General features: G+C 44.0%; 1 protein-coding gene across 1 annotated transcript in view; it reads left to right on the forward strand.

Annotated features, from left to right (window-relative positions):
* Window positions 1-23,846, forward strand: part of PPP1R37 (protein phosphatase 1 regulatory subunit 37) — a 36,652-nt gene that overhangs the window by 4,249 nt on the left and 8,557 nt on the right. Inside the window, exons 2-6 of the mRNA XM_087876266.1 lie at window positions 14,755-14,852; window positions 17,341-17,386; window positions 19,222-19,322; window positions 20,586-20,705; window positions 21,856-22,006. Coding sequence (XP_087732392.1) covers window positions 14,755-14,852; window positions 17,341-17,386; window positions 19,222-19,322; window positions 20,586-20,705; window positions 21,856-22,006 — 516 coding nt within the window. The remainder of the gene's footprint in view (window positions 1-14,754; window positions 14,853-17,340; window positions 17,387-19,221; window positions 19,323-20,585; window positions 20,706-21,855; window positions 22,007-23,846) is intronic.

Genomic DNA, 23,846 nt, shown 5'->3' on the forward strand with positions numbered 1-23,846 from the left:
CTCGGGTATATCCATATATTGTTTTTCTAGAAACCCTGCAGAAGCAGTTTGACATTGCTGTCTAGAAATTTTTTTTTTTTTTTTGCCTAAAATGTCCCAGGAGTGAACCCCATTCTCACCAATATGGTGAATAGAAGTGGAAAAGTTGTGGAGGGCTGATACAAATGTCCCGGGGGTAAAAAAATTGTTCCAATCCTATTGATGATGCATACTCTATTAGAATTAATAATAATTTTATTTTTCCCGTTTTCAACATAACTGATAATGCAGGTAGTTGAAACAGTGCATTATTAACTATTTTGGAAGTGTACAGTTCCAAAACGAGATTTATTTCAGGATGCCTAAATACTTTTATAAAAGGATCGCATTTTGTTCTTGTTGTTTTGGTCCAGATCCTTGAATGCAAATTTTATAGAATTGTGTGCAGGGTGTGTGTGCCTCTGTGAGTGTGTGTAGAACAGTAATGTAATTTCAGTAATGTAATGTAATGCAATTTCCCTTTGCAATAGAAGCACTTGATCTCTGTCAAAAATCACAAGATGTTTTTCTCTCTTGGAAACCTCTAAAGAACTTGTAGCTCTAACATTATGTGTGTGTAAGGGTAATGTTGACTTTCCTGAATTTCTCTGTGATATTTTGAGGATTTTCTGGGCTGGGGCTTAGGCTCATTCTTTAGTTGCATCATTAGCGTGTCCTGAGGCAATTTGGAGTATAGTATGGAAAGATTGTTGGGCAGGTTCACTGAATTATTTATTTATTAATTAAATTAATTATTCTTCTTAACGAGCATGTGGGAAAGTTAGCTTGAATGCATTGACGTTTGTCAAGCACCAGGAATGCACATTTCACTACAGATTTCTGAAAATGCAGATTTTTTTTCCTATCAGCTGACTAATAATCCTATAAGCACCTTAGTGTTTGTTGCTTTCTTTAACCTATAGATAGCTAGGACCTAGGAGAGTTGGGTTGGGGGAGCAGGTTCAGAATCTCCTCCTCCTCCAACTCTCCTCCTTTCTAGCACTGATGATGTTCTTCCCTCTCGCCTTCTTTTCTCTCTTTTTCCCTTTGCTTCTCTCCTCCTCCTCTGTCCTACCCACCCATCTTTTCATCTCTGTCACCAAGTATATCTAATCTGCTAGGGATTGTTTGCACTGCAAATCCAGAGTTTTCTGAACCAGACATGGTAGATGAAGCTAATATCATGGCTTTCCATGAAACCACATAACAGTAGGGGTTTTTTTGGTCTGTACCTGTCAGCGGCACCTGTCTTTTAAAAAACCACCACGCGATAGGTTAACGTCTAGGTTTATTGAAGTCCGTAGATGGCATCCAATCGGACCCTGCTGTAGTTCCTTTTAGATGCATGCCTGGCTCTTTGCACCTAGAAATCCTCCGCTGTCTGCATTTTCAACAGCTCTCTTTATTTCACTAGCACGCCTTGAACTAACTTTCTTAAAGTGGCAGGAGTGCTGTACGCCAGGGGTCTCCAAGTTTGGCAACTTTAAGACTTGTGGACTTCAATTCCCAGAATTCCCCAGCGGCCATGTATGGGAATTCTGGGAGTTGAAGTCCACAAGTCTTAAAGTTGCCAAAGTCGGAGAGCCCTGACGGATGACGGATCGTCATTTGGAACACAACACATCAGATATCACAGTTGTCGAAAACTGAAACGTACAATTTATTGATATCGCGGTACCAGGAGTCACCAGAGTCGAAGAGAAAGAACTGGAAAAAATCATGAAATATCGCGACCTGGCCATCAAAACTACGCGATTATGGATGAAACATGTCACAGTGATACCCATTGTCATTGGGGCATTTGGTACCATATGCAAGAATTTTATAAGATACATCAACAAATTGAAGCTTCCTGCAATAACACCAGCGGAACTGCAAAAAACTGCGCTACTTGGAACATCGTATATTTTAAGAAGATCCTTGGTTGATACCTAGGATGCTGGCAGCAACCCGTATCAACCATTGGCACCAGTCAATGGTATTTGTGATGCATTTTTGAATGTCCAGTTGACTGAGTTTCATGTTTAATGAATAAAAGAATAATAATAATAATAATGATGATGATGATGATGAAGACCTGTGTTTTGGAAAAACAAAACCCAGATCCCACAAAATGCACAAACCTCAGTGAAATGGATTATATAACAAATCAACAACACTCCCCAAAAAATAGAGAATGGGAGCAGGGACAAAGTACTATCTCTCTTCCTATTTATAGAAGGTTATCTGTTCTCCCCAAAGGGATTCTTATTTAACACAGGAGACCAGCTCCAGAGCTGTTGATAAGCCTAAAATAACCGAGTAAGGAACATGTTTTGAACCGCCTCCTCTCCTGAAGGCAGAAGATAACACTGGGATTCTCTGGCCATGACTCTCTTAAAAAGTTGGAGCGCGGAAGACAATTGGTTTGGTGCCCAGATGGTTAATAAGGAGAGCCAGACTTTAAAAAAAAGGAACTGGAAGAGGTTTTGAGACATGCTCAAAGAATAATCCTAGAGACCAGATGGCTGTGGCAAGTAGGTTGGAGACCCCTGAACTAGAGAGACCCTTTGAGGATGAATCACATGAGGGGGAATCCCCCCCCCAAATTTCCTTAGTTCTGGAGCTGCTTGTTGGGTTTTTTTTCTTTCCTTTTTTCTTTGCCAATACATTCGGAGTTGCTCTTCTACCATTCCATATCTCCCTTCTTCCACGACAACCATTCCTCTCCTTCTCCCCTCTTCCCCTTCCCTCCCTCCCTTCTATTCTTTTCAACTTTCTTCTTTCCTCCTCCTCCTTCCCCTTCCTTTCCCCTACTCCTCCCCTCTTCCTCTCTAAACCTCTCTCCTACTCTTATTTCCCCTCCCTTTCTTCTTCTCCTTTTCCCTTTCTCCTCTCTCTCTCTCTCTCTCTCTTTTCCTCTCTTCTCCTCTCTTCCTTCCTACCTTTACTCCTCTCTCCCTTCACTCTCGTTGCACAACAAGCCTTCTTGAGCTTTTCCGCTCCTCACCTATAATAGGATAATGGGATTGCCCTGACATGCTTTGAACATCCACGCTTCTCAATGTTGACCACTTGAAAAGGGGATTGACTTCCAATTCCCAGCATTTCCCCAGCCAGCCGTAAAAGACTGGGGAATTCTGGGAGGTGAAGTCCACAGCTCTTAAAGTGGCAATCCAACTGGGGACCCCCACATTTACCCCTGATTTACATGCCAAGAAAACTCTAAGCCTCTCAGAATGATATATACACCAGTGTCTCTCAACCTCGGTGGACAGGGTGGACTACACCAGTGTCTCTCAACCACCCTAAAACAGGGTGGACTTCAACTCCCAGAATTCCGCAGCCAGGAATTCTGGGAGTTGAAGTCCACCCCCCGCCTTAAAGTAGTCAAAGTTGAGAAAACCCTGATTTACAATAGCGGCCAAAATTGTGGAAACCTTTTGGGAAAAGTGTATTTTCTAAAACTAGCTAATAACCACTTTTTTTGGAAGTAATACCATAAAATTATATATCAATGGAAAGATAATTTAATCAAGAATGTAATGCAATAACATTTATGAAGGATTTGCTATTAGAATAGCAGTTACAGTAGAAAGAAGAAAAGTGAAGCACGTAATAAAAATGAGAGATACAAAAATTATCACCATGTCAGTTAATCCTTCGTTGGGTAACCTTCAGCATGAATGACGGCCTTACAACGTCTTCCCATGGAGTGAGCCAAGTCTTTTAGTTCTGCAGCTGTTATATTGTGAAACCAAGATTGAAGGATGGCTTCTGTTAACTTGGTTTTATTGCTGGGTGGCTTCTGACTAACAAGTTTCTTTACTTGCTCCATAGATTTTCAATTGGGTTAAAGTCTGGGCTATTCCCAGGCCATTCCAGCAGTGGAATAGGATTATCCTGAAACTCCAAATAAAAAAAGTCGTGTTATTAGTTTAAGTTTATTAAAATTTATATGCCGCCCTTCTCCCGAGGGACTCGGGGCGGCTCACAGCAATAAAATCACAATAAAAACAACAATAATAAACATAATTAAAATTAACAATTAAAATTGTTAGCCACCAAACCTCAAAAATACACTTTTCCCAAAAGGTTTCCACAATTTTGGCCACTACTGTACATACGATATAGGGAACAGCAAGTTTATCTTCACAATGTTATTGTGATCTTGGGAGGAGAAAAAAATAGCAGGATCTCAGATCCTGCCTCTTTTTCCCCTGAGAAATTATGAAAGAAAGGAGCAGATAGATGCCAGGTGGAAAGCTGGACCCAGAAGCTGGGGTTTGTTTGTTTGTTTGTGTGTGTGTGTGTGTATATGTAAACTACCTTACAGAAGTAGAGCTGCCACCATCTTGCAAAGTTAGCCTGGGAATAAAGCAGAATTGCTTTTGCTGCCTGCGATAAGGGGAAAGAGAGAAAAAATTTCCTGCTTTCCCTGCCACACCCTTTGTTGTTTCAGTGCAGAGGGAGGGGTTGAATGCTGAACGTTCCTGGCACACGATGCAAATGGTGGATGACAAGAGAAGTCAAAACGCTTTCCTTCTTAGGTCTTTTGCTGGCCTGTCCAGAAACTCATGAGTCAGAGTCATTCATTCTCCTGCCAGGCAGCAGCCTGGGCCCCGGACCAGCTGCATCGGCCACAGGCAGACAAGACACGGGGGTTTCTCTCCCAGTATGGTTCGGTCACGGGGTGCGATGGCTCAGTGGTTAAAGAGACACTGAGCTTTTCAGCTTTCCAGGGTGTTCGAGACCCGAGCGCTGTGCGAAGGGGTGAGCTCCCGCTAACAGGTGGACCTGAACTTACCACCACAGAAGAATCTCAATTTTTTGTTGTGAGACATTTGTTAAATGTCTTTAAAAAAAAAAAAAAGTTAAAAATTTAGCTCCATTTTACAACCTTTCCTGCATCGTCAAGTGAATCCCTGCCGTTCTTAAATTCATGACACTGTTGTTAAGTGAATCTGGCTTCCCCATTGACTTTGCTCGTCAGAAGGTCGCAAAAAGGGGAAATCACACGACCCCGGGACATTGCAAAATGTGAGTTAGTTGTTAAGCCTCCCCAGTGTAAGTCACGTGACCATGGGGGAATGCTGACCACGGTCCTAAGGGTGAAAAAAACAGCCCTAAGTTCCTTTTTTTTTCAGTGCCGTTGTAACTTCGGTCACTAAATGAACTGTTGTAAATCGAGGATTATAATGTCCGGGTGCCTCTTTTTTCTCCACGCCTGTCAAGAGCTGCTAGCAAAAATAGTTCCCCATCCTGAAGGCTCAGCTCTTGTATCCGTGTTGTGGTTTTTTTTTTTTTCTTCCTGCCACGTTTGACTAAATTGATATTGGGCGTACGTGGTGTGTTGATAGAGGAGGCGGCTATCGTGTGCCGGCTGCTGTATTAAATCTGGACTTTGCTACTGTGGTTGCAAAGCATAAACAGCTCCCACACTCTGCTTCTCCGTCTAATGCAGTGTTTCTCAACCTTGGTAGCTTGAAGATGGGTGGACTACAACTCCCAGAATCCCCCAGCCAGCGCTGCTGGCTGGGGGATTCTGGGAGTTGAAGTCCACCCATCTTCAAGCTTCCAAGGTTGAGAAACACTGGTCTAATGTTAGCCGTTGTAACAAAGCAGGGTTCAGCTTTTAAACAATTGAAATCGTTTGCAGCAATTGAAATAGATTTGGGGCCTTTGCAACCTGAAGAAAACAGCAGCAGAGGGAATGTCAACGGCCAGGTTTACACAGTGCATTAACTTATCACGGTTTCTTTGAAGTCAGGTATACAGGATTGTTGCGACTTACAAACCGTAGTTTATAGTTTAGCACAATACGCGAAGTTACCCTTCAATATGCGAAGCTAAGGGACAAACAGCGGTTAGGCACAGAGGACTAGCTATGATCTTCCAGCCCAGCTTTGGTCCTCCCGTGGCTACGATAATCTGTTTTTCTCCAGCACGCAGGCGCAGTGTCAAGGAATTGATTTAATTAAAAAAATGGAGATTGTGGCTCCGTTGGGAGGGCCATCATTTGAGAATAGCCGTGAAATTGGATTTTTTTGGGTAGAGCTACAAAGAGTATTTTATGGACTCTGAAATGGAAGCCACTTTTGACAGATAATATGTCTAAAGCAGGTGGCTTCTTTTTCCTTTTTAATTATTTCCTGTGTTGGAGTGTCATACTGCTGAGAGAGAGAAAAGGAAGAAAAGAAGGAGAAAGAGAGAGGGGGGGGAAGAAAGAGAGAAAGGGAGGGAGGAAAGAGGAAGAAAGATGAGAGAAGAGGAAAGAAAAAGAAAGAAAGGAAGGAAAGAAAGGAAGGGGAAGGAAAGGAAAGAAGGAAAGGAAAAAAAAAAGGAAAGAAGGATTTAGCTCACATTCAACCAATTCACAGTAGACCAGTGTTTCTCAACCTTGCAGCTTTATGCCCTGTGGACTTCAACTCCCAGAATTCCTCAGCCAGCTAGGAATGCAGGCTAGGCAATTCTGGGAGTTGAAGTCCGCAGGTCTTAAAAGTTGCCATGGTTGAGAAACACTACCATAGACTAGGAGCTGGGACTTATCAACCCAGGAGAGAACTGGAACATTTTAGCAGAACCGTAGAAGCCTCTTTGGTCGTTGAGCAAGGCAGGTGGTCTTGGAGAGTGGACAGAAGCTCAGCCCCTGCCGTTCTTCTCACCTGCAAAACAAGGCCAGAGTGGTCAGGGGGAAAATAACCGCTTGATATGCGGATCCTCCTGCTCTTTGTCCTTCTTCCCTGCAACATTGGCAAATCCCCAGGAACCGGAGGCCGCAGTTGGGTTTTAAAAAGCAGGCAAGCAGGAGCTGGCCCCTTTCATTCGAGAATCCAAAGTTGGGTATGAGAAGCTTTTCTCTCGTTCCGTTGCCAACTAAGTTAGCATTTCTGGAGAAGAAAGAGCCAGGGTTATTTTGGAAGCCACAGCTTTGCTCTTTCCACACTCCGTTATTAAGGCTGCCTCTGCCGGGTAATTGTGCACGGTCTGTGTATAATGTTGTGGCTTGGATCACCCTTGGCTGGGGCCGAGGGGTTGCTTTCTCTCCCCTCCCTCGAGTGGGGCCTTTGCAAAAAACCACAGCTGAGTCATGTCTGCTCCTGACAATTTCCCTGGGAAGCCTTATGTAAGCAAGCAGCTCCCAACATGCTCAACTCAAGAGAGTTGTTGGGCTTGGCCGAACAACACTTTTGAGGTTTTCAGCAGGTGTCTGTCTTTGCATGCCTGCCTAGTGTAGGAGTGTGTAGTTTAAAAGTTTGCCTGCAACCCTTTTGGGTCTCGAATGGGACCCAATAAACTGTAGCTTGTCCATTGCTCCCGTAAATTGCAAATTGTGTTATACGGAGCAAGAGATTCAGACTCCCAAACTTGAGGAAATGAGATTTTAAAAAGTTTTTTTTAATTATTTTATATTTGTTTCATCCTGCCTTTATTAGTTATATAAATAACTCAATTTGGCAGACGTACTTAATACTCCTTCCTCCTCCTATTTTCCTACAACAACAGCCATGTGAGGTTGGATGAGCTGGGAAAGAGGGATTGGCTCAAAATCACCCTGCTAGTTTTCATGCCTAAAGCAGGACTAGAACTCACAGTCTCCTGGTGATTGGCCCAAAGTCACCCAGCCAGCTTTCGTGCCTAAGGCGGGACTAGAACTCACCATCTCCTGGTGATTGGCCCAAAATCACCCAGCCAGCTCTCATGCCTAAGGCGGGACTAGAACTCACCGTCTCCTGGTGATTGGCCCAAAATCACCCTGCTAGCTTTCGTGCCTAAGGCGGGACTAGAACTCACCGTCTCCTGGTGATTGGCCCAAAGTCACCCAGCCGGCTTTCGTGCCTAAGGCGGGACTAGAACTCACCGTCTCCTGGTGATTGGCCCAAAGTCACCCAGCCGGCTTTCGTGCCTAAGGCGGGACTAGAACTCACCGTCTCCTGGTTTCTAGCCTTGTGCCTTAATCACTAATCCAAACTGGTTCTCTATAGTTGCCTCAAGGGCCTGGGAATTTTAGGATTGCAATATTTGATTGGTTAGATGAATTGACCAATCCCACTTTTAATCCACTAGCAGCCTGGCAATGCTGATTGAAGGTGAAAAAGGAACCTTGTTAGATTTATGAAAACATAGTTTATTCATTCAGAGGCTGAGAAAGGGTTAACTCTGACTCCTGACTCTTGGCTGAAATCCCAGATGGAGAACCTGTTGGCTTTGGGCAGGAACATGGTTTTGATGTTATTCTTGTTTTTTTTTTTGCCCAAATCCTGAGAGCCAAGTCTGGGAAAATACCCCAAGGGCGACAACAGAGTTCCCTCACTTGAGAAGGACTGCCGGTAAAGTGGTATGTGGCCCTGTTTGCATTTTTTTCCCTTTCTTGCTGGCGCTTTTTTAATTACAGTTTTATGAATTTTTTGCCTCTCTAGGAAGAGCTCCCTAAAGAACGATGCCGCAGCTAGTCCTCAACCTACGACCACAATTGAGCCCAGCATTTCTGTTGCTAATTGAAAATTTGTTAAGTGAATTTAATGGGAGCATTTCTTCTCATAGCCGGTTGAGAGCAATGGTACAGGTAGTCCTCGACTTATAACACTTTGTTTAATGACCGTTCAAAAGTTAGCGACGCCGAAAAAAGTGACTTATTACCGTTTTTCACACTTATGACCATTTTCCGGCATCCCCGTGGTTACGTGATCAAAATTCCGACCCTTGTGCAACTGGTTCATACTTAATGACGGTTGCAGCTTCAGAGTCACGTGATCCCATTTTGCGACCTCCTGACAAGCAAAGTCAACTGGGAAGCCAGATTCACTTACCAACCGGGTTACTAACTTACCCAGCGCAGTGATTCGCATAACAACGGCGGCAAGAAAGGTCGTAAAAGGGGGCAAAACCAACTTAACAGATGTCTCGCTTAACAACACAAATTTTTGACTCCGCTGTGGTCGTAACTCAAAGACTACCTGCATATGGAAATTAGATTTTTGTAGGGTTGTTTCTCCCCCCCCCCCCCCCCACATTCTCTTTTTAACCAGGAAGCCTCCAAGGCAGTTTTTCTTGCTCTTTGTTTGTGTTTTTCCCCAAGGTATGACACATCTTTTCGCCTCGTCTGGCACCGTCCCATGCACAATTTTTTTTCAATTTTTTTGTCCTCCTACCTCTCCCTGTTTTATTTTCTCCTTCCCAGCATTCCTGCTCCCAAGGCCCACAGCCTTTTCCTGGAAGCTTTGCGAATTCGTTATCTTCGGACATAAAAAAAAGGAAATGTGGCAAGGTTCAAAATCCTTGTGCGTGCAGGAGGAGGAAAAAGAGCTGTATCCTATTTTGTACACCTGAACTTGAGCGCAGGCTTCGTGTGGCTAACCTGATCTGGGCTGCGTGCCAGGCACAGGTAGCTACGGTAAAGGGACCTGCCTTTTCGGCCTCTGCCCAGCCTCTCCTCCGTGACTGGAACAACAGGGAGTAAGAGCCATCAAATGTATACGGTACCTTTAACAGTAACAGAGTTGGAAGGGACCCTGGAGGTCATCTAGCCCAACCCTCTGCTCACGCAGGAGACCTGTACTAGGGATTCGAACTGCCGACCTTTCTGATCGACAAGCTCGGCGTCTTTAGCCACAGAGCCACCTAGTCAGGCTATTTCCCAGTGAATAAACGCAAAATCAATTCTAAACTTTTCCCCAGCCTGAAAAGATTTTGGAAACGGTCGAGTGCTGCAAAGATACACTGGAAATAAAAATAAAAGCGTCTCATATACACAGACCAAGTTTTTTATGACCCAAATTTCTATTGCTAGGGAAGAGGGTTGTTAAGTGAATCACTCGCAGTTGCTAAAAGTTAGCAGCACGACTGTTAAGTGAATCCAACTTCCCCTTTGATGTGGCTTGTGGGGAGGTCCCCAAAAGGGGATCACGTGACACACACACACACACCCTCAGGACACTGAAACCGTCGTGAATATGAATCAGTTGCCAAGGGGCCGAATTTTGATCACGTGACCAGGGGAAAGGCTGCTATGCCCGTGTGAAAAACGATACATCAATTTTTTTTATTGCCTTTGTGACTTTGAACCGTCGCTAAATGAACTGTTGTTACTTGAGGACTACCTATATAATATATATTTATAGTAATTACAGTAGTGGCCAAAATTGTGGAACCCTTTTGGGGAAAGTGTTATTTTTGAGGTTTGATGGCTAATACCACCACCTTTTTTTTTCTTGGAGTTTCAAGATAGTCCTAGTCCACTGCTGGAATGGCCTGGAAATAGCTCAGACCTTCTTAACCCAATTGAAAATCTATGGAGCCGACTAAAGAAACTTGTTAGTCAGAAGCGACCCAGCAATAAAACCTAGTTAACAGAAGCCATCATTCAATCTTGGTTTCATGTTATAACAGCTGCAGAACTCAAAGACTCGGTTCACTCCAAGGGAAGACATTGTAAGGCCGTCATTCATGCTAAAAGTTACCCAACTGAGTATTAACTGACATGGTGATCAATTTTGTATATCTCGTTTTTTCTACGTGTTTCCCTTTTGTTCTTTATACTGTAACTGCTACTCTAATGGCAAATCCTTCCTAAAAGTTATTGCATTACATTCTTGATTAACTTATCTTTCCATTGAGCTATATTTTTATGGTACTACTCCCCCAAAAAGTGGTGGTATTAGCTAGTTTTAGAAAATACACTTTTCCCAAAAGTGTCTGTTCTTCAGCCATCAGGGCCCTGCAGGATTCTGCTGTTCAAAATGTTGGCCTTGTTTCATTTTACAGGGATATTTTGGTCACTCAAAGAGTCAATACAGATGCTTAGGGTCTTCCAGAAGTTCCCCAAATTATCCTTGGCCCCATCACTTCTAGAGACCGTGCCTTAGTTGCCATGTAAAGCCAGGTGTGTCATTCAGACCGACAGTTTTTGTCTACTTTTGTAAGAAACCATCATTTACAAACCATTGTGGCTTGTTTTAAGCAAGTCAAGATCGTAAGCCATGATTTGCTCAATTACTGTTTCTCGATTCCCACCACGGGGGTTGGAACAAGTGGCAGTGACAACCATCTACATATTATATCTATATCTATATCTATATATATCTCTATCTATCTATCTATCTATCTATCTATCTATCTATCTATCTATTTATATATTATCACTCTTGGTCCAGGAGAAAGGTTAGATTATACACATGTAAACCAAAGTACACAATAGTAATTTAAAAAAAACAAAACACTTCCTGGTACATTGAAGGGGAATTTCTTGGGCAAAGCTGGTATGCGTAAACAGGAGAAATATTCTCTTTTCCGCTAAGAAAGTTTTAGAGAAATCAAACATCTGTGCATTACTATTATTTTTGCCTAAATTTAAGCCAGTGGTTTTTAAAGGCATGCTGTGTTCTTTGTTTAATTGTAGGTGCATTTCATGTCAGCAAGGTTGTAAGAAAGGTGTGTTTAAAGGCTGCAGTATTTTCAGAACTTAATGAGGGTGATTAAAACCTTGCTTTAGGGTGTAATTCTCAGGAGCCTAAAAATACAAAACCGCAGGGAGAGCCGAAAGACTGGTAAGTCCTCGGTTTACGACTGTAGAGATCCGTTGCTAACCAAGATGGTTGTTAAGTGAGGCGTGTCCATTTTTTTTATTTTTTGGCACAGTTGTTAAGGAAATCACTGCAGTTGTTAAGGAAATATCACAGTCGTTGAGCAAATCCGGTTTTTCCCCCCATTGACTTCGCTTGTCAGGACCCGGTTGGGAACCCCCCCTCCTCTCTCTCTCTCTCTCTCTCTCTCTCTCTCTCTCTCTCCCCCTCCCCCTCCCTCCCTCCTGAATTGTGATCATGTGACTGGAATTTCTGTGATGGTGGTAAGTGTGAGGACTGGTTGTTAGCCACTTTTTTTTTCTCAGTGCCGTTGTAACTTGGAACGGTCGCTAAACGAACCTGTAAACATTAAGTGACTGTACTGTAGTGTCCCAGGTGAAACAGCTGAAAATACAGTATATCTTTCCGCTTCAGTGGATGGCTGCACTTAACCCAGGTTTCCCCCCCCCACGCACAAATACTTTAACCTCTGATTCTCTCTCCCCCTCTCCTTTCCCCCTCACCCCCATTTGTCCTACTCCAGTTGCTCTGCGTTAACTGGAAAAGTCCGTTCGGTGTCTGAATCTGCATTCATTTGCTCTTCCCGCATTGTTAATTTGGAAAACGTCATTTGCTTTTGCTAACAAATTCAGCAGTATGCTGCAAAAGTTCCCAATCAATGGTTTGGGGGTTTTTTTGGGGGGTGGGGGTTTGCAGCAGAAGGGCCTCTCTGGCTTGAAGTAACATTCTAGGCCAGGGGTCTCCAACCTTGGCAACTTTAAGACTTGTCGACTTCAACTCCCAGAATTCCTCAGCCAGCAAACTGAGGAATTCTGGGAGTTGAAGTCCACTGGCTGAGGAATTCTGGGAGTTGAAGTCTACAAGTCTTAAAAGTTGCCAAGGTTGGAAACCCCTGTTCTAGGCTGTACCTTAGAGGAAGGGCCAGTTGTGGGACGCACCGTTGCATATTCTGAAACACAATTCCTTCCTTCTAGAACAGGGGTCTCTCCAGACTTGTCCCAAAGGTGCTTTTTCAAGAGTTTCTGGATAAGAGAGTGAACTCTTGAAAATCTCCTTTGGGACAACTATGACCTGGATGGCTGAGAATCTCCATAGACATCTCCAAACTCGGCAACTTTAAAGACTTGTGGACTTCAACTCCCAGAATTCCCCAGCCAGCCATGCTGGCTGGGGAATTCTGGGAGTTGAAGTCCACCCATCTTAAATTGGCCAAGGCTGAGAAGCAATGCTGGCTGAGGAATTCTGGGAGTTGAAGTCCACCCATCTTAAATTGGCCAAGGCTGAGAAGCAATGCTGGCTGGGGAATTCTGGGAGTTGAAGTCCACCCATCTTAAATTGGCCAAGGCTGAGAAGCAATGCTGTCTGGGGAATTCTGGGAGTTGAAGTCCACAAGTCTTTAAAGTGGCCAAGTTTGGAGAGCCCCGTTGTAGAAGGCCGTTTGCCCTCAGGCCACGTAGATGACCCACTTCTTAACCCTGGTAATCCTTTCCCACCTTTAATTTAACGGCTTGGGGGAATTGACCTTAAAAACCAGTATCCTCCATTTAGGAGAAGCTTCAAATTCATTGAAGCAAATAATGACCTGCAAAGCTAGCAGTTTGCAGAAGTTTGTCCCCAAACACAGGATTTTGATTTAAAAAAAAAAAAAAAAAATGCTACACGAAAGAGACTTTCTCTCCTCCTGTACTCGAATTCTTGGCTTGCAAATAAACAGCCTTAAAACCAAATCGTGGAGCAGCCACATCTTTAGAAAGATGTCTGGCCAGTGATGGTGTGAATGGTGGAGTTACCCTTTTCTGAACTAAGCAAGTTTTTTTTGGGTGGGGGCGATGGAGATCTCTCTGCTTCAGTAACCAAGGTTAGATTCTAACCTTGTAATTAGATCCCTTACCTACCCAGGCCTGACCCCATCATTTTATGAGTCAGGGCAGTCTCTTTGGCAGTTCCTGGAGCTGTTCAGGTTGGCTTGTCTATTTTCTTTGGGTAAATATTTGTGCTTAATGGCTCTTATCGCTTTACATGCTGGTGCCAGGCCTCCCAGTTAATCAGAAACCACAGTGCTGCATAATCTTGCCGAAAACAGGCTGGAGGGGAACTTTGAAAGAATGTCAGGCGCCCTCTCCTTAATAAGTAACAGCCCAAAGAGGGCTTCCTCTTGGGGAGGGAGGAAAGAAAGACACTAGAGATAATGTGGGAAGGAAAGAGAGGGGGGTAGAGAGAGGGGGAGGGGTGGGGTGGGTGAGGGAATCTCTTGAAAGTATTGTGATCACCATATTCACAACAAAACAAGTTTGGTCTGGTGGTTAAAGTGCTGACTTAGAAACCAGGAGACTGTGAGTTCTAGTTCCTCCTTAGGCATGAAAGCTGCCTGGGTGACGTTGGGCTAATCACCAGGAAGCAGTGAGTTCTAGTTCCACTTTAGGCATGAAAGGTGGCTGGGTGACATTGGGCCAATCACCAGGAGACAGTGAGTTCTAGTTCTGCCTTAGGCATGAAAGCCAGCTAGGTGATGTTGAGCCAACCATCAGGAGACAGTGAGTTGTAGTCCTGCCTTAGGCATGAAAGCTGGTTGGGTGACATTGGGCCAATCACCAGGATACAGTGAGTTCTAGTCCCGCCTTAGGCATGAAAGGCAGCTGAGTGACTTTGGGCCAGTCGCCAGGAGACAGTGAGTTCTAGTTCCTCCTTAGGCATGAAAGCTGCCTGGGTGACGTTGGGCTAATCACCAGGAAGCAGTGAGTTCTAGTTCCGCTTTAGGCATGAAAGGTGGCTGGGTGACTTTGGGCCAGTCGCCAGGAGACAGTGAGTTCTAGTCCCGCCTTAGGCATGAAAGTCTGCTGGGTAATGTTCGGCCCATCACTTTTTCTCAGCCCAACCCACTTCACAGGATGGTTAATAGTGGGGAAAATAGGAAGGAAGGAAGGAGTTTATGTATGTTCACCGCCTTGACTTGCTGGATTAAAAATGTAAATAAAAATATAAAGGATCTACTTCCTCCCCCCCCCCCCCAAAAAAAACCTGGGTTCCTCCCAGCACCCTTTTGGCTTCTTATCTCCAGATTGTGTCCACTTCAGAGCTTTTGAGATCCTGAAGCTCTGGCACTGCTGCTTAAGCGAGAGGACTTTCCGTTATCGGTGGCGTCTCTCCATCCCTCTCTTTCTCACTTTCTTTCCAGCCCAGAATGTGACTGTGGAAGAAGTTCTCACCGCCTACAAGCAGGCCTGTCAAAAGTTAAACTGCAAACAGCTACCCAAACTACTGAAGCAGATCCAGGTACGTGGTTGTTCTTAAAGGTATCCCTGCCATGATGATGGAGGAGGAGGAGGAGGAGGTGGTGGTAGTGATTATCTATTCTTAGGGTTTATTTTTGGCAGACAGCAAACCATTTTATCTTGAGGCTGCCTACCTAGGTGTTGTTCATACAGATAGTCCTTGACTTAAAACCACAATCGAGCTCAACGTTTCCGTTGCTAAGCAAGACCATTGTTAAGCAAAACACTGCAGTTATTAAGAAAATGTAAGGTCCAATAATAATGATATGTTTAAGCTCATAAATGCCAAACAAGAGTAAACAGAGGCTTGAGTAAAATAGCATTTAATCTTGATCGAGCTTAAATGGTTAGCTGTTCCAAACACATACAAGATACATGCGGGTAACAACTACAAACAAGAGAGGGAATGTGAACCCCTTTTATATTGTTTAGGAAAGTCATAAACCTCCAATTCTGGCATCTTTGATTTGTGTATCCCCTGGAATTGGGTTTGTGTATCCCATCCCCCACCCCAAAACAGGGTAGAGCCTCTCAATGATAATTAGCGTTATCTCTTCCTGATCATCTTCTTTGTGTTCACACTTTTGGCTATTTAGCCCCTTGGAGTGGAGGGAACTCAAAGATCAAAGATGAGATAAGTTCTTAGGCAGGAGGGGGAGAGATAAGGCTCTGATAGTTTGACAAATGCCAGACCCCAATAACAGTCCAGGAAGATAGTCAGTGTGGCATGTTTGTGTTATAACTGTAAAGGGCATAATATTTATGTCAGTGTCACAGGCAACAAATATTTACAGCATGCAGGTATACAAAGACATATCATACATACATACATACATACATGTATGTATGTATGTATGTATGTATGTATGTATGTATGTTGCAGGAAACAAATAACAAGTTTCTACTACCCTGTTTCCCCCAAAATAAGACATCCCCTGATATTGAGCCCAATCGGGCTTTTGAGCGCATGGCAAGCGCTTATTTCAGGGTTCAAAAAATATAAGACGGGGTCTTATTTTCGGGGAAACATGTTATCTACCTACCTACCTACCTACCTACCTACCTATTCCCTTATTTATCTATCATGTCTGTCTATATCTATCTAATCCATATGGATTAGATATCCATCTATCCATCCAGATATCCATTTTTCTTTCTATCTATCTATCTATCTATCTATCTATCTATCTCTCTCTCTCTCTCTCTCTCTCTCTCTCTCTCTCTCTCTCTCTCTATCTATCTATCTATCTATCTATCTATCATGTCTATCTATCATTTATATCTATCTATCTATCCTGTTTCCCCCAAAATAAGACATTCCCCTGATAATAAGCCCAATCGGGTTTTTGAGCGCATGGCAATAAGGCCAAGCACTTATTTCAGGGTTCAAAAAAATATAAGACAGGGTCTTGTTTTCGGGGAAACATGTTATCTACCTACCTACCTACCTACCTACCTACCTATTCCCTTATTTATCTATCATGTCTGTCTATATCTATCTAATCCATATGGATTAGATATCCATCTATCCATCCAGATATCCATTTTTCTATCTATCTATCTATCTATCTATCTATCTATCTATCTATCTATCTATCTATCTATCTCTCTCTCTCTCTCTCTCTCTCTCTCTCTCTCTCTCTCTCTCTCTATCTATCTATCTATCTATCTATCTATCATGTCTATCTATCATTTATATCTATCTATCTATCCTGTTTCCCCCAAAATAAGACATTCCCCTGATAATAAGCCCAATCGGGTTTTTGAGCGCATGGCAATAAGGCCAAGCACTTATTTCAGGGTTCAAAAAAATATAAGACAGGGTCTTGTTTTCGGGGAAACACGGTAATTCTAATATTTCAGTATATTTATTTCCTTACATTAGTAACAGGGTTTGTAAGTGAATCTGGCTTTTCCGTTGACGTGGTTTGTCAGGTCACCAAAAGGCGATCACAGGACCCCGGGGACACCGCTAACTGTCACAACTGTGAGTCAGTTGCCAATTTTGGCCACGTGACCATGGGGGAATGCTGTTGTGGCCTTGTAACTTTGAACGGGTCACTAAACGAACGGTTGTAAGTCGAGGACGACCTCCACAGCCTGTCCAGTCTTTTCAAGCAAAATCTTTTTTCCCAGTCCTTCCTGGAGAGGCTGAGGGTTCTACTCACAGAGGCTTTCTCATAACATCTATTGTCCACCAAGGGAAGGGAGAAAGGAAACAAGGAACTTGCAAAATCCTCTTTAAAGTTGGCTCCATCTTGAGAGCTATGGCCAGGAAAAAAATATTACTTCCGTGTTGTAATCCCAAGAGCCAAAACAAGCTGACTTGGCTTCCGAAGAGAATCTGAGTCGGATTTGGCGTTTTTATTATTTACTTTTTTTTATTATTTTTTATGGCTTTTATATGCTGCCCATTTTACTATCCAAAATTAGAAGACTCCGACAAGGTTTCTTGGCATAAATACTAATTTGCCGCTATTCTGTTGCAGGAATTTAAAGATCTAACCCCTAGGATAGATTGCCTGGATCTAAAAGGTATGTCTTCAAGCTTTTTGTTGATTTGCCAACATGCCTTAAAGGTGCCCCTCTCTCTTCTTGTTCCGGAGAATTGGTTCCCTTTATTTGCATTTGAAAACGGCCCCTGTTTTTCAGAGGTGGTAGAATGGATGTCACAGATCCTGGGGGCCATTTTGCCAAGTGCCAGGTGCAAATTAGTCATCATGTTTTGCCGGCAGGCGTGTGACATCTGATGTTCTAAAACCGGCTCAGGTTTTCAGCAGCTTGCCACCAAATCTTCTCTTTGGCATTCAACTTTCTTCTCCACTTGTAGATTTACAAAGTTAAATCAAGTTTGGTGGTGGTGGTGGGGAATAAATTGCTAACTGTACCAAATAGCGTAACCAGATGGAGAGGTTGCTGATGAAAATCTGCATCCTCTTTTCCACAAGAATTGCACACGGTTCTCTTTGGATTTACCTGCAATGAACCTTCCTTCCCCACCCCCACCCCCTCGTTCCCTCACCTGGTTTTCCATTTCATAACTAAGCAGCCCCTTTAAAAAGCAACCGGCAAACGTTGTGTTTACACTGCCATGACGGGTTGTTTAACCGGAAGACGTTTGTTTATATGCAGAGGGGCTAAATAGAAGCCTCATTTTCAAAATGAAAGGCCTGATCCCAGAGAAAGAGAGGGAGAGGGAGGGAGGGAGGGAGGGGGAGAGAGAGAGAGAAGAGAGAGAGGGTGCCGACGTCATCATCCGAATGGAAAATGAATGGGTCACACTTGACAACCGAGGGAAGAAAGAGCCAGATGTGGCTGCGTAGCAGAAATAACAGCCCCCTCTCCGAGCATCCTTTCTGACCTCTGCACAGGGCTAAATCTGCATCACGGCTGCAGATTTTTTTTCTAATTAAAGGTGCATTGTGAATGGGCACTGAATCGTTGTTTTTGGCAGGGGTTTGCCCTCCAAGCCTGTTTCAACTTAGTTTCTGAACGTTTCGTTACCAAACTAGGTAACGGCATCAGAACTAGGTAACAGCATTTTCTTGTCCTATTCCTCTTTAGCTTATAAATGTCTTGTGTGCCAGTGTGGTCAGTTAAGGGAATGGGAATAGAATAGAATAGAATAGAATAGAATAGAATAGAATAGAATAGAATAGAATAGAATAGAATAGAATAATGGAATGAATGAAGAAAGAATAGAATAGTGAGGAACAGATCTTCACTCTAATGAATTGAACTCATTGTCTCCTGCAAACTCCCCTCCCCTTCGCTCCTCTTTATTCCCTATGGGAAGGGCCATTCACCGTCCACCTGTGGCTTTACTCCCGAGTCAACCCTTGTTCCTTAGCTGTTCCCTTCGCCTGGCAGCTCTGCGCATGCGCCCACTGGGAACAGGCTCCAGCTGTTCTTCTGACCCACTGATGTCCGACTCCGAAGGCAGCTGACAACTGTCAGACGGCCCTGGCCCCCTCTCTGCCTCCGACGCAGAGCCCTCCTCAGAGCCTTCCCCAGGCTCCAGGACTGGCCCATGTTCCTCCCCAACCTCCTCACTGTCCGAATCTGCTGCCTGGCGGGCCACAACAGCAAGAGGCTGACACTTTACAGAGTCAGCCTTAGAGAGGGCTGTAATGCACTGTGAAGCGATGTATAAGTCTTAAGTGCTCTTGCTATCATGAGGCAGCCTTGTCTCAGGCAGCTTATCCCAACTTTCCAGAGCAGGGAGAAGTTTAGTGCATTGGCTCCCATGATTGTATAACAATTCTTTCCCTCTCCCCCCCCCCACTTTAATTCTTTCTGACTGGTTCGTCATAATCCCCTCCCTCCCACTTTAAACCCTTACGCACTCTTTTGTTTCTCTTCTCGTACAGGTGAAAAATTAGACTACAAGGCTTGTGAAGCTCTGGAAGAGATTTTTAAGCGCCTCCAATTTAAAATTGTGGATTTGGAGCAAACGAGCCTCGATGAAGATGTATGTAACCTACAAAGAATTTTTATTTATTCCTCTCTTTCTCTCCTTGGGGAGCTGAATTCTGTACCTTTTTTCCCCCTCCCCGTTCCAAACTGACCATCTCGGGAATCGAACAGGTGCGCTTTTTGTCTTGAGGACCGCAGCCTTGCGTAGACTCCAAGGAAGCCCTTATTTTAACCAAGTTGGGGCAGCTGTCAAAAAAATTGCCCGTCGCTTTTGGCCATTTACAAATCCATGTCCAATTTGAATTGACTGTCTGGAAAAAAATGTCTGCGGAGAGTCTCAAGTCATCCAGGTCACGGTTATACCAAAGATGTTTTTTCTTTCTTTCTTTTTTTATTATTCTTTTTTTTTTTCATTGTACAATTTTCTTGGTTATGTATAAAATTTCTATATTCACAATAACAGTATACAGTCTGGGTATAATCTACAGTCTCTGTTGAATACAGATAGTGAATCTTATACACACAATAGTTGCTGTTATTCTCAATACTTAAGTTGCTTTTTTCACGAGGCAACTAGACTTTCTTCTTGTTGTTTTTTTCCCTTGAAGACGTTTCGCTTCTCATCCAAGAAGCTTCTTCGGTTCTTGCATGAGAAACGAAATGTCTTCAAGGAAAAAAAAAAAGAATGTCCGGAAAGTTGCATCTTGCTTTTAAACTTGCAGGGAAAGCTTTCACAGAAGGTAAGGTCTTTGTAAAAGGGAATGAATTAAACGAACTTTTGCTAATACTGCAGCCACCCCCCCACCCACCCCCCGTGGCTGAGTGGCAGGCAAGATGATTGTTTGGGATGCTACACTTTGCTCTGTCAGGCCCGGAAGCCATTCTTTTGCCTTGGGCCTTCAGGCCTGTCACATTTACTACTGTGGGAAATTGGGAGGGGTGGATTGTATGGAGCATGGATGATATGTAGTCATAACGACATTCCTTTCTCTGAGAGTCAAGGACATCTTGCCCTGCACTTGGAGTGGCGTGACTGGGAGGCATCTCCAGTTGGGACGGTGCTTGGATTGGACCATGTGATGGACATGTGGGTGCAGGGGGAAGGGACTTCAACTTCCCTTTGGGTGGGGAAAACCTGGAAGCTTTCAGATTCGGGTTTTCCCAGATGTGCCAATTTGACATCTCTAATAAAATGGAGCTTTGAGGAACTTCAAGCCTCGGAGTTTTCTTTTGTTGGGGGTGTTACTTGGAACTCTGACACTGTTCATGCGGTTGCTGTTTCTCTCTCCTCCCCCTCCCTCTCTTTCTCGTTCGCTAGGGTGCCTCAGCACTGTTTGACATGATTGAATACTACGAGTCCGCCACGCACCTCAACATCTCCTTTAACAAACACATCGGCACCCGGGGTTGGCAGGCAGCTGCCCACATGATGAGGAAGGTTTGTACTGACGTTCTGCTCTAAATTGGATTTTTGAAAACCTTGCAGTTTGTGGGCAGCCTCGAGGAAGGACAATAGAAGGTGGAATGGAAATACAGGCAGTCCTTGACTTATGAACACAGCTCAGCCCCAAATTTCTGTTGCTTAAGTAAGACATTTGTCAAGTGAGTTTTGCCCCATTCTACAACCTTTCTTGCCACGGTTGTTAAGTGGAATCGCTGCAGCTGTTAAGTTAGTCACACCGTTGTTAAGCGAATCTGGTTTCCCCCATTGACTTTGCTTGTCAGAAGGTCACAAAAGGGGATTACATGACCCCGGGACAGTGCAAGCGTCATAAATATGAGACAGTTGCCAAGCGTCTGAATTTTGATCATGTGACCTGCAGTGGTCATAACTGAAAAATGATCATAAGTCATTTTTTTTCCCAGTTCTGTTGTAACTTTGGACGTTCACTAAATGAACTGTTGTAAGTCAAGGATTACCTGTAATGGAAAGGCCCTTAATATTTTTTCTCCTGAATGGGAGGCAAATCCTAGGGATGGATTTTACCTCTGTCTGTATCTGATTTTGTGGAGGAGGAGGAGGAGTGGCAGAGATGGAGGCGGGGTTAAAAGAGGGATCAGCCTAGAATCCCAATGTAGTCACAAACAAACTATGAGCCTTGGTGGTGCAGCAGACTAAAGTGCTGTTAAGTAGCACCAGCTGCCTGCAATTACTGCAAGTTCGAATCTCACCAGGCTCAAGGTTGACTCAGCCTTCCATCCTTCCGAGGTAGGTAAAATGAGGACCCGGATTGTGGGGGCAATAAGCTGACTTTGTATAAAAAAAGAACACCGCTTGGGGGGGGGGCTGAAAGCCCTAATAAACTGGTATATACAAAAGTATGAAGGCTATTGCTTAACGCATTGTAAACCGCCCTGAGTCTCTGGAAAAGGGCGGCATATAAATCAAACCAATAAATAAATAAATAAATAAATAAACTGAAGTCCTTGATTTCCATTGACCCATATCTAACTCCAAGCAGGTGCTAGCCTTAAATTGAGAAGATTCCTGTACACAGGCATGAATAACAATAAATGAGTTTATTTGGACCTTCACGTGGACCTGGTCTTTTGGGCTTGACACTTTCCTGTTTTCTTTCTCCCCCCAGACAAACTGCCTCCAGTACGTGGATGCCCGCAACACGCCTCTCCTGGATCATTCGGCCCCATTTGTGGCCCGCGCCTTGCGCATCAGCAACAGCCTGGTTGTCCTGCACCTGGAGAATGCCAGCCTTTCCGGTCGTCCCCTCATGTTACTGGGTGAATGGATTGAGCCGTCCTTTCATCATCATTTTGCACCCCTTTGCCCTCAGTCCCCACCCTGCGTTGTGGTTCTTCCCAAATCCCCTCCCAGGAGATCACCGTGCTTCTTTGCGAGTAAATTAACCTTTTAGGCACGGAGGGCATTGTCGTCGTGTGAAAAACAAATGTCGGGCATGAGGGGTCCTTGGTGCTCTCCGAGCTTGGTGGTTTTCTTGCAGACGTTTCGTCACCCAACTAGGGTCTAGCATCATCAGTGCTAGAAGATGTAGGGTTTGCTCTCTGTGAACTCTGTAAATATAGCATTGATGATGTTACCTACGTGGGTCATGAAATGTCTGCAAGAAAACCACCAAGCTCAGAAAGCACCGAGGACCCAACATTTCTCCTCCTCCTCCTCCTCCTCCTCCTCCTCCTCCTCCTCCTCCTCCTCCTCCTCCTCCTCCTCCTCCTCCTCCTCCTCCTCCTCCTCCTCCTCCTCTTACAGCACTGATGATGTTAGCTAGTTGGGTCATGAAATGTCTGCAAGAAAACCACCAAGCTCAGAGAGCACCAAGGACCCAACAGTCTTCTTCCTCCTCCTCCTCCTCCCTTTCTCTTTCTCTTCCATTCCACAAGCCCCACTCTCCTGTAGCACCCTGAGCTGCAAATATTTTCCCTTCAATGTCAGGCAGTATTTTTATCTTCTAAAGCTGCTTCTAGGGTTCAGGAGAGACAATGGGCCTTCTTGCAAATAAAGATGATCCTGCAGCTTTAATAATGTATTAGAACCAGCCTGGAGGACTTTTAACATGCAAATCTGTAGCAATAATAAATGAAGTTTGAAAGCGATAGCCAGCATTAGTTGACTTGCTTGTTTTTCCATTCCAAAGTGCCTGTTAAGGGAGGAGGAGGAGGAGGAGAAAGAAAACTATATGGCCCAGCTAGGAATGTGCTTTTTTCCCCTTCCCTATGATTCCTGTAATGAGCAGTTTACGAGCTTCCCACCCTTATTAGATTGAGTAGGTAATGGCTGTAAGAATTGGACATGGCTAGTCTAGTGAAAAGAAGGACTATGAGTGACATGATAGCAGTGATCCAGTTTTGAGGGGGTTGCCACAAAGAAGAAGGGGTCAGTCTATTTTGCAAAGCACCTGAAGGCAGGACAAGAAGCAATGGATGGAAACTAATCAAGGAGAGAAGCAACCTGGAACTAAGGAGAAATTTCCTATTGGTGAGAACAATCAATGTCTTCTAGTCCAACTCCTTGCTCAAGCAGGAAACCCTCTACCATTCCAGTCAGATGCCTGTCTAATCTCTTCTTAAAAGTCTCCAGTGATGGAGCATCCATAACCTCTGAAGGCAACTTCTGTTCCACTGATTCTAACTAACAGGAAATTTCTCCTTATTTCCAGGTTGTTTCTCTCCTTGCTTAGTTTCCATCCACCATTTCTTGCCTTGCCTTCTGGAGCTTTGGAGAATAGCTTGACTCCCTCTTCTTTGTGGCAGCCCCTCAAATATTGGAACGTTGCTATCATGTCACCCCTAGTCCTTCTTTTCACTAAACTAGACAATTCCAGCCACTGTTTCTTCATATGTTTCCGCCTCCAGTCCCCTAATCATCTTTGCTGCTCTTCTCTGCCACTTTTTTTCGAGCCCCAACACCTTTTTTTTATTTTTTACATCGTGGTGACCAAAACTGGATGCCGTATTTCCAAGTGTAGTCTTTCCAAGGCTTCATAAAGTGGTATTAACACTTCACATGAAGCATCCACTAATCACCGTGCAAAACAAAATCTTAAATAGGCCTCCAGCTTAATCCACAGGGCTTTTTTTTTCCTCTGCTGAAAAAGCGTTAGGT

The sequence above is a fragment of the Pantherophis guttatus genome, chromosome 10 (assembly GCF_059756535.1).
Source record: "Pantherophis guttatus breed Tessera chromosome 10, ASM5975653v1, whole genome shotgun sequence".
In the NCBI taxonomy this organism is placed as follows: domain Eukaryota; kingdom Metazoa; phylum Chordata; class Lepidosauria; order Squamata; family Colubridae; genus Pantherophis; species Pantherophis guttatus.